The 14,647-nt window shown below is 39.5% G+C and overlaps 2 protein-coding genes across 4 annotated transcripts in view; one reads left to right on the top strand and one right to left on the bottom strand.

Moving 5' to 3' along the window:
* Positions 1 to 3,606: 3,606 nt before the first annotated feature.
* On the top strand, positions 3,607 to 7,277 carry LOC127764031 (aspartate--tRNA ligase 2, cytoplasmic-like). Of its 2 annotated transcripts, XM_052288841.1 has the most exons (10): positions 3,607 to 3,868; positions 3,968 to 4,446; positions 4,527 to 4,640; positions 4,747 to 4,860; positions 5,032 to 5,322; positions 5,419 to 5,529; positions 6,074 to 6,127; positions 6,312 to 6,391; positions 6,671 to 6,786; positions 6,900 to 7,277. In XM_052288841.1, exons 2-10 carry the CDS (start codon positions 4,042 to 4,044, stop codon positions 7,139 to 7,141), a joined length of 1,527 nt encoding a protein of 508 aa, XP_052144801.1. In that variant the 5' UTR covers positions 3,607 to 3,868; positions 3,968 to 4,041; the 3' UTR covers positions 7,142 to 7,277. The 2 variants fall into 2 exon arrangements, with proteins under 2 accessions (XP_052144801.1, XP_052144802.1); XM_052288842.1 differs by lacking the exon at positions 3,607 to 3,868 and having other exon boundaries at positions 3,877 to 4,446.
* Positions 7,219 to 14,647, bottom strand: part of LOC127764030 (cycloartenol synthase) — a 31,808-nt gene continuing 24,379 nt past the window's right edge. For both annotated transcript variants that reach the window (XM_052288840.1, XM_052288839.1), the window contains exons 2-18: positions 14,180 to 14,365; positions 13,924 to 14,013; positions 13,653 to 13,847; positions 13,469 to 13,553; positions 13,170 to 13,336; positions 12,374 to 12,562; positions 11,621 to 11,734; positions 11,276 to 11,398; positions 11,063 to 11,185; positions 10,751 to 10,849; positions 9,910 to 9,966; positions 9,541 to 9,587; positions 9,291 to 9,434; positions 8,990 to 9,167; positions 8,225 to 8,305; positions 8,043 to 8,126; positions 7,219 to 7,536 (exon numbers count right to left, since the gene is read on the bottom strand). In XM_052288840.1, the coding sequence (XP_052144800.1) occupies positions 7,420 to 7,536; positions 8,043 to 8,126; positions 8,225 to 8,305; positions 8,990 to 9,167; positions 9,291 to 9,434; positions 9,541 to 9,587; positions 9,910 to 9,966; positions 10,751 to 10,849; positions 11,063 to 11,185; positions 11,276 to 11,398; positions 11,621 to 11,734; positions 12,374 to 12,562; positions 13,170 to 13,336; positions 13,469 to 13,553; positions 13,653 to 13,847; positions 13,924 to 14,013; positions 14,180 to 14,365 (2,079 nt within the window). In that variant the 3' untranslated portion in view covers positions 7,219 to 7,419. The remainder of the gene's footprint in view (positions 7,537 to 8,042; positions 8,127 to 8,224; positions 8,306 to 8,989; positions 9,168 to 9,290; positions 9,435 to 9,540; positions 9,588 to 9,909; positions 9,967 to 10,750; positions 10,850 to 11,062; positions 11,186 to 11,275; positions 11,399 to 11,620; positions 11,735 to 12,373; positions 12,563 to 13,169; positions 13,337 to 13,468; positions 13,554 to 13,652; positions 13,848 to 13,923; positions 14,014 to 14,179; positions 14,366 to 14,647) is intronic.

Here is a 14,647-nt window from a genome sequence, read left to right on the forward strand (position 1 = left end):
GAAAGGCCAACCGAATTTAATTCTAGATCAAATTTATATACTAAACCCCTTATCAATTCGAGGCAGATCGATGGAGATCTGACGCTCCCTCAACAGTTCAACACGTTATTTTTTGGTATTCTACATTAAATATTGCATGTATATAAAGACAATTAACAAAGTCATCTCTAGACACTGTTTTATCTTATCAGTTTAGGTGTTCCTTCCTGTACAGTGACAACTGACAAACTGACGAGTATCGTTCATGATACTGTATCAGAGTTAGGTATTTCCCATTAATTATTATTATGTGGGGAAGTGTTGATGCAGTAATAGTAATAGTATCCACATGCCCACAAGGTCACAATTTTTTTCCAATCATGCATGCACGTACTAACATTATGTAGTAGCATTATAATTTCAATTATTCTACCCTCAACCATTCTCCTATGTCCTCCTTAGAATATCAGCAATATTTTCTTGCTACTTGATACTCCCTCCATTCTAAAATATAAGACATAACCACCCCTAATCTAAAGACCAAGAAAATGATTATTATCATCTTGTAGTTTAGATCATCCTAATAAATACAATGCATGCATCCAATAGAATTAGAGAACATGAGAGTGGAGGATTTAAAAAAGTAATAATTTAATGGAGAAGGGATTATAGTTAATTGCCTATATGCATGCATGCCTTATATTATGTAACATCTAGAAAAAGTGGTTGTGCCTTGTATTATGGAATGGAGGGAGTAATAAGTAAGGTAAGGCTTAACAAAAGTAGGTCTCTTTGTTATCAAAATTTTCACAATGTGTATGAGGCAATAAGATGGGTCTCAGGAACATAAAAAATCTAATAGTCTAATGAGAAAGATAGAAAGAAGAGAGTTAACACATAGATGAGAAAATAATGTTTTTTTATTTCTTACTACCAGGTTATAGTGCTATTGCCTGGTAGTTGTTGGTACTATTTCCACAATTATTTACTACTTACTATAACGATTGTATTTATGCTTACTACCTGGTTTTAGAACACATTGTGGATGTTTTTAGAGTATAAAAGCAGGTAGTAAGCAATAAAATAACCTTACAACCACGCCAACAAACATTGTTAAAGCTAGCAATAGCAACTATGTCTGCTACCAACAATAAGCAACTTAACTATAGTATTTATACAGTGAGTAATGTGCGTGCAGAGTATGTGAGGCTAGGGATTTTGGTCTTTTTTTCCCTCTTGTGGACTCTATCTTATGTTCACCTTTTACATTCACACATTATGACATAGAGTATGTATTATTTCCCTAAAAATTAGAGTATGTATTAGCTACTACCCACTGATTCGTAAATCCACCTTATTACCAATTTTGACAATAAACATTACTATTACCCTTATATCTATATGGAGGGAATATACTTTTGCATTGACCTTGCCCATCCTTATCTAAAAAAAATTGACCTTGCCCATACATACTGTAATTAATCCTCACTCTTTCAGACTGATGTGATTGTGACGTTTATAAGCTAGTTAAGGGTATGGTTCAATACAATATGTCTTGGATGCAACTTCCCTAACGTAAAGTCAGAGTAACGTGGGTCCTTGACAGGTGGAGCTGACATACACAGAGGAGCCTCACCTGTATGTCCCCCATACATAAAAGCTTTGAATTCTGTCTCCTCACCCATCTTCCACAAAAATTTTCACCCAACTCGGCTTGTCAGCTTGTTAACAAAAATAGTCCCCAATGTAAAAATATATATACGCCCTCCGTATCATACTATAAATCATTTTAACTTTTTACATAGTCAAACCTTTATAAGTTTAACTAAATTTATAGAAAAATATAATAATATTTTAACACAAAACATACATATTATCAAAATATATTTAATGTTACATCTAATAAAACTAATTTACTACTGTAGATTTACTAAGTTTTTCTAGACCTAAAACGAGTTATATAATATGAAATGGATGTAGTTGTTGACAGAAAATACGAGGTCTGGGAGATCTGCTTAACTCCAGTGCAGGTCAAAAGCTCGCCTTCGAATGTATGAGCGTGCCAGTTGATTTGATACTGTAATCAACAAGAAATATAGACAAAGAATTCATTGTTAAATCTATAAATGATAGCCGATCGGCTAGATGCCGATGACATATCATTTATCTTTGAGCCGATGTCATATATGAATCGATCGGTGGTTATAAATAGATAGTAAGGAACTAAATCTATTCGATCAGTTGTAGATATTAACGATATATAGTTCTTATATTAATATATACTTAAATCAAGTGATTGGGATAGATCGGTAACCATGCCGAGACAGTATAAATCACTTAGATCGAAATATATATTAATAACATGATTATATATGTTTATAGCATAGCCGATCAGATAGATCTAGCATGTATCAGCTAATACTCCGATACTACTTTATATAAAGATATCAAAACAAATATAATATACCAAACAAAAGCTTAATATACTTAAATGCAATAAGATCCTGACATAAAAGGCGGATTTAACATGTCATTGAAGCATATAGATCGAATATGGTTAAATCAGATAAAATCGGCTGAAACTCTGATACTACCCTAATCGGCAACCAGAGGACAGGCTAGAGATTGATATACTAAGCACGACTTAATAGATCAAACTCAACTGATGCAGCATTAAGTATGAAAGAAGAACAATATCTAGACAATCAAGCCGCTGGGTGTTTCATAAAGTGGTAGATATCTTATATGATCTAGGACAACGTCGCTATTTAACCTAATCGGCTGCCTTCTATGAACAGATGTTAGCCGATTGTAGGTTAGATGACGATATTGTCAAGGATTATGTAAGATATATGATAACTTAACGAATTATATAGACAAGATTAGAGTGTCATAAAGATGGAAGCACTAATCTCGAGAACACAAGTCGTCATAACAAGTTTTACCTCTTGTTGAAGATCGAAACCGATGCAGCTCAACCCGAAAGCAAGAACTCGTCGAAACAAAACTAAAGCAAAAAGGTGGCGATGCACTGAAATTGTATTGAAAGTGTGTGTTAAAAATTACATAGGGCTCGGGGTCTATTTATACCCGAGAATTACAAGATATGTCCATACCGGACACGACCACTATCTCTAACAAACTCTAAGATACCATAAGTCTTTGCGGCAGACTTTTGACCAAACATATCTCTAAGAAAGTTACATAAAACATCCTAATTAATAGATACAATTGCCTTCTCGGGACTCTATCCATGTGCGGCAATCATTTTGAAGCACCTCAATTCAACCCAATGTCATACACCAAATTATACTGTCAGAATCGGCTGCATCGGCTCACCCAGTCCGACTCAGACCCAGTCGACCCTAATCGTAGCCGATCTGGATTTCAGCCGATTCTTGCTCTGTTCTCGGATCAATCTCCGCCTTCGACTCCACCTTGATCTAATCTCCTTTTCCGATGCTGATATTACCAAATTTGGTCGTTAACGGTAGTATACGACAAATTATATACTACTTTTTTTTTCAAAGAAATGTCGATAGAAATTGGAGTAGGTGGCGGTGGCGGCAGTTTTGCATATGGAACCCGGAAAGTATTTGGTTATTCAATATAGCCCTTGGGCTTGGAACCCATCTCGACACCCTCTTTCCCCACCGGTTGCCGGCGACGTCGCCGAGGGTTTCTCTACCAACAGGAACGCATGTGTACGCGCCACAGTGGCCCGCGTCCAGCGCCGCTCTCCTCGGCCACCAACTCCCCAGTCGTCTCCCGCCCCAACGACCGAGAGCTGCCTCTACGGCGGCAGCGGCGGCGCCGGCGACGATCAGCTCAGCTCACCAACCCCGAAGCTTCCTCCGCTTCTTCCGGTGTCTACAACCATGTGGATGACGTATGCAAACGCACAAACATTTTGCATTAGCAGCCGGAATTTTTTACTGTTCATCGCCGCATCATCGGAATTTTTTATTGCGACTTTTCATGGACAAAGCGGGATTAGTTGGGAGCATTTCAATCAATCAATCAATCCAACCAAGTCCTAGTTAATTCGCCTCGGAATCCGCCATGTCCACCGGCGACGACGACAACCACGGCGATCCGCTGCAGCAGCAGCCGGAGGAGGAGGACGGCGGCGGCTATGGCGATGTCGCCGTCGGCGGGGGGTTGTTTAGTGTCCCCGGTTACGAGTGGGCGGACGTGGCGGCGCTGGGGCCGGACGTGGCCGGCCGCGCCGTGCGCGTGCGGGGCGCGGCCCACGCGGTGCGCGCCGTGGGGCGGCGCGTCGCGTTCCTCGTGCTGCGGCAGGGGTCGTCCACCGTGCAGTGCGTCGTGGGTGGCGGCGGCGGCGGCGGCGGAGGAGGAGACGCCGGGGTGGCGCGGTTCGCCGCCGGGCTGAGCCGGGAGTCGGTGGTGGACGTCGCCGGCGTCGTCTCGTTGCCGCGGGAGCCCGTCCGCGGCACCACGCAGCAGGTGTTCGACGTTTTGCCGCTCCCACCCATCACCACCATCCCGATCACCTCTGCAGTCTGCTCATGGCAACTCTTCTGCAGGAAGTGGAGATCCAGGTGAAGAAGCTGTACTGCATCAGCAAAGCGACTCCGAATCTCCCCATCAGCGTCGACGACGCGGCGCGAAGCGAGGAAGACGTCGTGAAGGCCAAGGCTGTAAGCTTTTTTCTGTCAATCCATACACTGCCATTGATCACAGCAAACAATCATGTTTCGTTGGAGCTATCATTGTGAACTTAATTGTTTCGTCGCATGCAAAAAGGCCGGCGAGCAGCTCGTTCATGTCGGGCAGGACAAGCGCTTGGACTTCAGAGTGATCGACCTGCGCACACCTGCAAACCAGGCGATTTTTCGTGTCCAATGCGAAATCGAAAACGTAAGATTTGCACATTGAACACGGGATGATCTCACGGAATTACCCAGAAACAAATTTGGCAAAAGAATTATTCAGGAACCGAATTTGCGAAAGAAAAATCTTCAGAAACCGTTGGTGTCACAAGAATTTGTGATCTGATGAGCGTTGTTGTCACACTCTTGGACGGTGCAGATCTTCAGACAAGTGCTGCTGTCAGAAGGTTTCGTTGGCATCCACACGCCGAAGCTGATCGGCGGGTCCAGTGAAGGCGGCGCGGCGGTGTTCAAGCTGGACTACAACGGCCAGCCGGCCTGCCTGGCGCAGTCGCCTCAGCTCCACAAGCAAATGGCAATTTGTGGTGGATTCGAGCGTGTGTTCGAGGTTGGCCCCGTGTTCAGGGCAGAAGACTCCAACACGCACCGGCATTTGTGTGAGTTCGTTGGACTTGACATGGAAATGGCAATCAAAGACCACTACTCTGAGGTAATTTAGCTCCGTTGTTTGTGAATTCAGCTGTGTAAGTGATGTAGCTGCATGAACAGTGACACAATTTTCTTTTGCTTCTCTTGTGAGAAACAGGTTTGTGATGTTGTGGATAGGCTGTTTGTTGCTATGTTTGATCATCTGAACAAGAACTGCGCCAAGGAACTTGAGGCCATTAACAGGCAGTATCCGTTCAAACCTTTGAAGGTAAGCAAGTTTATGGATTCAGATGAAAGATTGTTGGAGCTTTTTGTTATATTTTGTACTCCCTCCGTTTCAAGTTATAAGATGTTTTGGTCAAAGTAAAACTGCTTTAAGTTTACAAAGTTTATAGAAAAAAGTAGTAACATTTTTAACCCAAGACAAATTTACTATGAAAATATATTCAACTATTGATTTGATAAAACTAATTTAGTATTATAAATATTATTATATTTGTCTATAAATTTAGTCAAATTTGAAAACAGTTTGACTTTGACCAAAGTCAAAACATTTTATAACCTAAAACAGAGGGAGAGTAATATTTACTTGATGTAATCATCTGATATCAATAAAAACTTCCTTTATCTAAAAAAGGAAACCGATCGATCTACCACAAGTTAATCACTGGCAGATGGTTTCAGCGTCAAAGTTGCTCAGACCGGGGGCTTATTCATTTGTGCATAATTATGAATCATCATAGATGTGATAGCACTTTGCAAGAGCTTATTATACAGAAGAATTAACCACAAATGGGGATTAATTCTTGCAGTACTTACCCAAGACACTGCGCATTGAGTATGACGAAGGCATCCGGATGCTCAAGGTTTGTGTTCTGTCATCTCAACTGCACATAAACCAATTCTTCTTGCAAACTGAGATTCTTTGCTTCTTTCTATCCTCTCCTTGCCGTCAACAAGGAACTGAAACTGATTCAACTAATGCTTGTGAATTATGATGTCATATTGATAAGAAATGTCAGTAACAAATCCAATTGACCTCTCTGACAGGAAGCTGGGGTCCACGTGGAGGCCATGGGAGACCTCAACACAGAGTCTGAGAAGAAGCTGGGCGAGCTGGTTCATACCAAGTAACCTTTCCATCATCTCATCTCACTCCCACATGATGGAGAACTACTAGCTTGCTGTTGAGTGTTGACCACTGGAATTGTTATATTAGAAAATCTTACTTAGACCTGGTTTGGTTCCTAACTTTTTTTTCAAACTTCTAACTTTTTTATCACATCAAAACTTTTCTACACACACAAACTTCCAACTTTTCCGTCACATCATTCTAATTTCGATCAAACTTTCAATTTTGGCGTGAACTAAACGCACCCTTACTAGTACTTGGTATTCTTCAACTGCAGGTATGACACTGATTTCTACATGCTCTGCCGGTACCCGTCGGCGGTGAGGCCCTTCTACACCATGCCCTGCTCCGACGACCCACGCTACAGCAACTCCTTCGACGTGTTCGTCCGAGGTAATTGACAAAACTCATCTCAAGATACCACCGATCTTCTCCTGAGACTAGATCATTCTCTCGCAATTTGGAGGGAAAAAAATGAAATAAGATTTTCTGGCCATGGAATACAGGGGAGGAGATCATCTCGGGAGCGCAGAGGGTGCACGTCCCGGAGGTCCTGGCACGACAGGCGGAGGAGCGGGGGATCGACGTCGGCAGCATCGCCGCCTACGTCGACGCGTTCAGGTACGGCGCGCCGCCGCACGGCGGGTTCGGCGTCGGGCTGGAGAGGGTGGTGATGCTCTTCTGCGGCCTCGGCAACATCAGGAAGGCTTCTCTCTTCCCACGCGACCCCAGGAGGCTGAACCCCTGAAAACAAAAAAAACACAACCAACTATCCACCCCAAAACCAACTGGTTTCTTTCATGTTTGTATTTTGCGTGGCAAGAATTCTATCTGAACACAAACATTCGATTCAGGAATCCATTCATCTCGAACTTGTGTCAAAATGCGTTTCTATTTGACTACGCTGGCGTGGCATCACTAACGGGAGAATACATATAGCCACATTATTACAACTAAAACATAGCTACATTATTTCACGTATAAATACATGCACATTGTTGGTGCTGCTGCTCTGCTCGTGCTGAACTACTTGTCTGCGGCCAAGACGCGGCGACGGTACTCCCCAAGGGCCCAAATAGGGAAGATGTTTCTATACTCGGAGTAGCTGATCATGCAGTTTTTGTTGAAGACTCCAATGATCTCCTGTTATATGGTTGGGGGGGGGGGGGGTGTAAAAAATGTTATTTAGCATCTCGGATGATGGTAAATAATACATAGTGAAAGGAAAAGGATAACTCATGTCAGCAATTTAGTTTTCCTCGTTCAATATCGAGTGAAGCAATGCGTGTTCCTCTAGCATCAAAGATCTTTTGACAACATTGCGCAATGATACTTCAGGATAATTTCCAAGCAACTTTGGATCTATGGTCGACCGGTTAGATAACATGCCTAGAATAGTCTAATGATTAGAAACACGCAACTAAGGGACAACCCTCAGTCAATTAGTTTAGATTATATTGCTTGTCAATACCTAAACCCTATATCTCTGTGCTTCTACTTATGCCCATTGGAACTTCTATGAAATGTTCTATTTTTAAAAACAGAAGTTTGAATCACCACAAGATTATTACAGGCTGAAGTAAATGCATCACTTTCTTTTCTAGAGCAACGTTTCATGTCATGAACCCATGGGATGGATTAGAACTTACTTGCTGGGGAAATTCACCATCTTCCGATTGTAAGTTGATCAAAACCTTCGCTGCTCGATGCAAAGGAATTGGATCTCTCTCAGCCTGCAAGAGGAAAGTACTATCACGAATAAGCATATGTATCATTTTACGATAACTGAAAAGTCAACCATACACAAAAATATATTTAACAAAAGACAAACCTGCCCTGCATCGATTAGGGCTAGCATGGCCCAACCAGTGTTCACCGCATGAGGTCGCTTCCCTTCGAGATTGGTATAAACCTATTTGAAAACAAGCCACGAGATGGTTAAAGCAAAGATGAAACCTGTGTAAATTAAGAATCAATACAATACCTGATCAATACAGTATTTCAAGTGCTGTCTATGTGCAAGACAATGTCCAACATATTATTTGTAAAGGTAATGTTCTAATATGTATAAAAATTCTTACATGTCACATGGATTACAAAGAAAAGAAATACACCTTAATAGTTGATTCCCAAAAATATATCATTTGTTGTTACATATGAAAGCATGTTGGTAGTAGTCACTACTAATTTAATCTTTTAAGACTGGAAGAAATTCAAGTGACTAAGCAGGTGGCACAAAAAAACAGCAAAGAACCCTGCAACACATTATAACCTACCTGTGCGCCATGCAGAAAAGAGCAATGGCATGAAATTTAGCATCCTACTCTATCCAGTACAACAAAATGTAGCACCACAAGGTTCTAGTTGTATCCCGATTGTAGGGAAGTTCTCTCATGAGTTCATGTCCACTTGTTAAAACTTTACATGTTTTGAAGCATTTATCCCAAACAACAGGTGATATTGATCAGAGCACCTGGTTATCAACATTATAATAGATGGATGCGATCCAGTAAACAAGATTGAAAGCATATCCATGATACAGAAAAAAAAAGTAAAGAATAGTAACATTGTGCAAATTTCATAGAAATGAATTTACCTGATCTTGGGATGACAAATAGCTTTCTCCCCAGCCTCCAGAAGGAAGCTCTTTTGACAACAAAAAGTCACATGCCTTTCTGATTGCAGGACTGTTTTTGAATGTCCTACCAGCAGCAACTAATCCCTTTACACCAAACCATGTGCCATAGGTAAAACAAACAGCCCAAGAACCATACCTGTTGGAAAATACAGAGTGAACAATGTAGACAATTTTTTTTTTTGACCAAGGGCAGTAGACAATGTAGACAATTATATGCACGCAATGTTCTTATTGTTTCATGTGAAGTCCTTGTACTAACCATGAACCATCGCTTTTTTGAATACCCTCAATAAAGCTAGCAGCTTTGCTTATACAGTTGTCTATTTCACTCTTGCGGTGTCCAGGGTAGAGCTTTTTAAATGCTGTCAGGGCCTGAATTGCTGCTGAAGTGCATTCCACATAACTATAAATTTTATACACATACAAAGGAGAGAAGGAAAGAAAGATCAGTTCACCTTCTACATGGCAAAGCAAGAAAAGAGGACAATGGATGGGTTGTAATGTCTTACGGATAATCAATCACAATGTCCCCAAAGGTCTCAGCAGGATTGATAAGCTGGAAAAGTTCAATAACGCGTGTCAATATTCATGAAACATAGTCAACAGTCGCATGGAAGGATGTTCCATAGTCAATATAAAAATATTACTGCCAATGGTTAATTGTCCTTTTCAAACAAAGAAAGCATCTAATCAAAGAGCTCAACAAATCTTTATTATATTGAACAAGATTACAAGAACAATTAACAAATTTTTAGGTGCCATCTTTTGAGTCAGCAACTTCCCAGTTTTGATGTCAGTGCAGAAATTGACTTGCAGCACTGCTTGCCTAGACAACAAATAAGAGAAGGATAGTCCTCAAATAAGATAATTATACTCACCTCCAGCCAGGCATAAGACCTTGTGAGTTCATATGTTGCAAATCCACCATTATCATTCTGTCAAGAGTATAAGGATCTGTAAGGTAAGGTTCCTCCCAAAGGAACATGCATGTGATATATTTAAAACACCAATTAAAATACACAAGAGAATGGGGGAGCTATTGGCAACAAAACTTTGTGGAGCACTGGAACTTCAAAACTTTTTTTTTTTTTGAAGAAATGATTATATGTCGTACTTCAACAAATCTAGTTTGCCATAGTTCTATGTATCTTTAGAGAATAGTTGAGTGGAGAACCCATCAAACCTGAATGCCCGGTACAACAAAGTAAGGCTGCATGCATTAGTAACTCTTCCTTCAGCCATTAAACTGCTATATTAGAGACACTTTATAGCCATGACAAATTAGACGTCTTATGATAATTGATAAGCACAAAATTATAATGTGACGGATGCCTTTTCATACATAAGGGTACTTGCAGATTCAATTGTTAAACAGGAGTCCATTTACCACATCCCAAATTTTAATTATCAACTGAAAAGCAGATCTCCAATATTCTAAGTTTCTAATGCATATTAATCAGGGTTTAGAAGCAAAAAAAATCGTTTCGGTATCCTACAGAAATGCGAGGTGCTTAAAAAAGGGACAAGACAAACATCTTCTCTGTCCTTGTTCTGAATGCAAAAGGAGCACTTGAATATAGGCATACACTATATGATGCTTACTGAACTGCTGCTCCAAAGCTTCATTTTTTTATATATTATTCATGTTACATATGAAATGTTAAAATGACATGAGAGGTTTACAATCACCCTTAAATATGAAGACTGATTAAAACTTACCATGTATGACATCAAACAATTGACAGAATCATACAGTCTATTAACTTCCACTGCTTTGCCAACAATATCTGGAGAAATCTTCGATAGCAATAATGCCGCCTAATAATAAAACAAAACGAGAACAGTTCAAACTATTACAATGTCAAGAATACCAGCAGACAATTGCTATGGAACAGACTAAACTTTACAGATAAGATCATAAGAGAATCTACAATGGTTCTTGATAACTATTTCTCATGCATACCAGAGAGTTTATATATGCTAGAAGAGTAGAAGAACAATACTTTCTCAAGCTTGAAAGATAAAATTTACCTTAAGTCCTTCTGCAGTGCAATCTGATATAGGCCAACCATGATCAGCAGTAGAAAAGGGCCATGCACCTTTAGATATGTGGCGGTACCACTGACTAAGATCTCCAGGGCAGTCATCGATAACCTTTCAGGATAAAAGCCACAGGTAAGTAATGAGATGGCTTGAAATGTTGATTAGTATAATCGTATAAGGGAACATGCATGAGGCATGCACCTGCGTTTTCTTTATGTAGCCATGTGCTAGTTTAAGAGTAGGACCAAATTCTTCAATGAGGCCAGTAGCCACTATAGCTTGAACTGTGAAAGCTGTGTCCCACAGCTGGCTTCCATTATAACCCTACAGCGGTCACAAAAAGAATCTATAGTTAAAGCAAACAGAACACACTTGATGCAATGCTTCTCTAAAATTATGCTATGTTAAAAACTTCATTGGCAGAAATTATGCCAAAACAATTTTCCAATGGCATCAATAGACAGTAAATCACACTTGTTCAATAGGTGTCTTGTGCCAAAGTTACCAACTTTCTTGTTGGAAGTTAGAGTAAAGAAAAAAGGTGACCTGCATTTTCATGCCATCTTCTGCAATCCATAGGTAATCGTGGACTCTTGGAATGTGGAGTTTGAATGCCTCTGAGTTTGGATCTTCAATCCAGCAAGCAAGCATATTTAATACCTGAATAGAGAGAATAGATTTGAATGACAAGAACACAATGTATTGCCTGACATGACTGAGCAGCTTAATTCATCAGGTATTAAAGCATCAAGAGTAGTTACATCTTATAGCTACGGGAGGAAGAAACAAAAAGAAACTCCATAATCTGAAGTTTAATGAACCATTCAAAAATAAATTGCTTCTTTGCTACCTATATATGTCTTCACAGGACTATAATAGGCTTATTTTGGCAGAAATGTTCATGTTTTAAAACAAAAGAAACATAGAAGGGGAAGAAGAATGACAGTGAACTTGCCGCTTGAGAGAAGGTAGTGCAACTAAAATATTTTTAATCTATATAGGCCGCTTGGTGGCCACCCAAAAAAAGGGTGGTGCGAGGAGCCATCGTCGCTACAATAAAATAGAAAACCAAGATAAAAAAAAAATGGGTGAAAATTTAAAGGGGAATACTGTAAAACACAGTAATTATGACAGTTTCCCTCTAATTGCAGCTGCACATGTATTCCATTCAAAGTTGAAAATTTTAAGTGTGTACCCATATAATGGAATGGTTTCCCTTTTATGCCTGCAGCAAGAAAAGAAAGAACAACCCACTTTCTTTTGTAATGAACCAATAAGCAATCATAGTCTTCAAATTACCTTGTTTACTGGACCAATGCAAATATATCGGGTGTTCTCATCTTCATAATGAATATGCTGCATGACAGTGTCCAAAGCTTTCTCCCTCAATTTGTTCCCAGGCCAACGCAACATAGCTGGTTCAACAAATTTGTGGAGAGTGGCCCATAATACATCCTGCACGAATGGATGTGGATAGTACAGATCTTCCTGCAATACAATACCAAAAAAAAAAAACTTTCAGAAAGAAAAATCCAGATCTTATTAAACACAAAGTGATAAAAGCAAGATACATAGGATAAATTATGTAAAATTTTGGGCTTACTACAATAACTTTTCAAGCCATGCACGATAACAACTAAGCATAACAAAGTCCTTCAGCTTGTAAGGAGCTTAAATCATCAGATTACGAGTCAAAGTCATGATTTCAACTATTGGCTTGTAATTGACCAGGGAACAAGAAGAAAATTTAAACTTTGGCTACTTCTAAATTTTAAATTGTATAGTCATGGTAATTGAAAGTTCTAAGGTTATATTTATCACTTCAATAATATAATATACTTTTAAGTATTTAAAAATGATAAATAATATGGTGGTCAAAATTTGTGCTCTGAAGTCAACAATGCCAATTATTTAGAAACATATGGAATACATTATTCAAAAAAGGCACAGTTTTTGCGTCCAAAATGTGTTCAAAGTAAGATGACAATATATTACTGATGATTTTTTAACTCACCTCATAAGATAATATTTTACCATACTGTTGTCAAATTATCTTATGCACGTGAATACAACAAACATTAAGTAATTAACAAACCTTAGCACATAGATTGCGAGCCTTGTCCCAATCAACTTCATTGTAGGGTACTTCGTAGAGTTCCTTTCTTAATTCCAATATAATTGGTGTAACTGGGCCCACAAACCTCTTTCCATAAATGTAACACATAGGCAAATAAACCATCCGGCAATGACACCACATTCGCCCTTCACATAATTATAAAGTTTATCAGTAAGAAATTACTAGCACTAATGTAATCTACAGCAAGCAAAGTAATGAATATATTATCATACACATTCAATAGGAGAAGATATAAATGCCTACAGGGGGAGCACAACCTGGATGAATCGGCAGGAAATATGGCAACAACCATATTTCTGGTGGCACTGGGTTGTTGCCAGACCAGTCAAATACACCAAGCACCTGACATGATTAGGGAATATAAAGAGTTGTTACATTTAAAAACCAGGTTAGATTATTACAGCGGTCAAGATACAGAGAGAGGAAGTGTTAACTCCCTACCGAAAGCCAAAACTTGCCCCATGATGTAATATAAGTTGCTCCCCCATGGTCTAAAATCCATTTTCGTCCTTTCTCCATAGCTCCATCGCCGCTATCTGGCCCCTCCCCAAGCAATCTCAATGAAACATATGTCAACGCTGAGCCAAACATGGTGCTGTGGCCCTCAATGTGCAAACCCCATCCTCCATCTTCATTCTACACTTACACACAGAAAAGGAAAACATTGCCTTTACTTATTTCAAGATTGTAGAAGTGTAATTAGATTTCTTACCTGATGATTGTAGAGATACCGCCGTATCTCCTTCTGATGTTCAGATGACAAAGCAGTGTTCAGCGCTCCGCTCACATATAATGTTATAATCTGAGTAAAATAGAAAATATAATGAGTAACTTTCACATATAACAGGCAGTATGGAACATTTCTTTTCATACAGGTCAAGATTATGAGTAATTAAAAAGAAATTCCATAGTTCAAATTTTAGTGAGTAACCAAATTGGAGACGACTTGTGGTGAGTTAGAAGAGTACCAAGCCTGGCATAAGGAACATGGGACCACCATAATCCCCAGGCCAGTGTCCATCATGTGCTTGAAAAGTAGAATAACGAGCAATTGCCCTTTTTAGAGAGGATAATACAGCTTCGCCTGTAACAGCTTCATGCTCCTCTAGCTTGATAGCTGGAATGTCCAGCTTAAGAGGATTTGCTTTAGCAAACTACAGAATATACAAAATAAATGCTTAAATATCAGGGATGACATGTGCATTGACTAGTGAAAAAGACACTAATTTCATGGCTAATACATAGAATTCAGGGCAAGCCAAACAGAAGTAAATAAATGAAAAATATTCAGCACAAAATTGCACGTTTAAGATATTACCGGACAGTCTATAAAATCGTGACGTCAGAAAGTTACCTCCAAGTATAATCACATTTGTCTCACTTTTTTACTGTTTGCACATGTAATTGGTATTAGACATTTTGAAGTAAAAAGTACC

This window comes from Oryza glaberrima, chromosome 2 (assembly GCF_000147395.1).
Source record: "Oryza glaberrima chromosome 2, OglaRS2, whole genome shotgun sequence".
Lineage (NCBI taxonomy): Eukaryota > Viridiplantae > Streptophyta > Magnoliopsida > Poales > Poaceae > Oryza > Oryza glaberrima.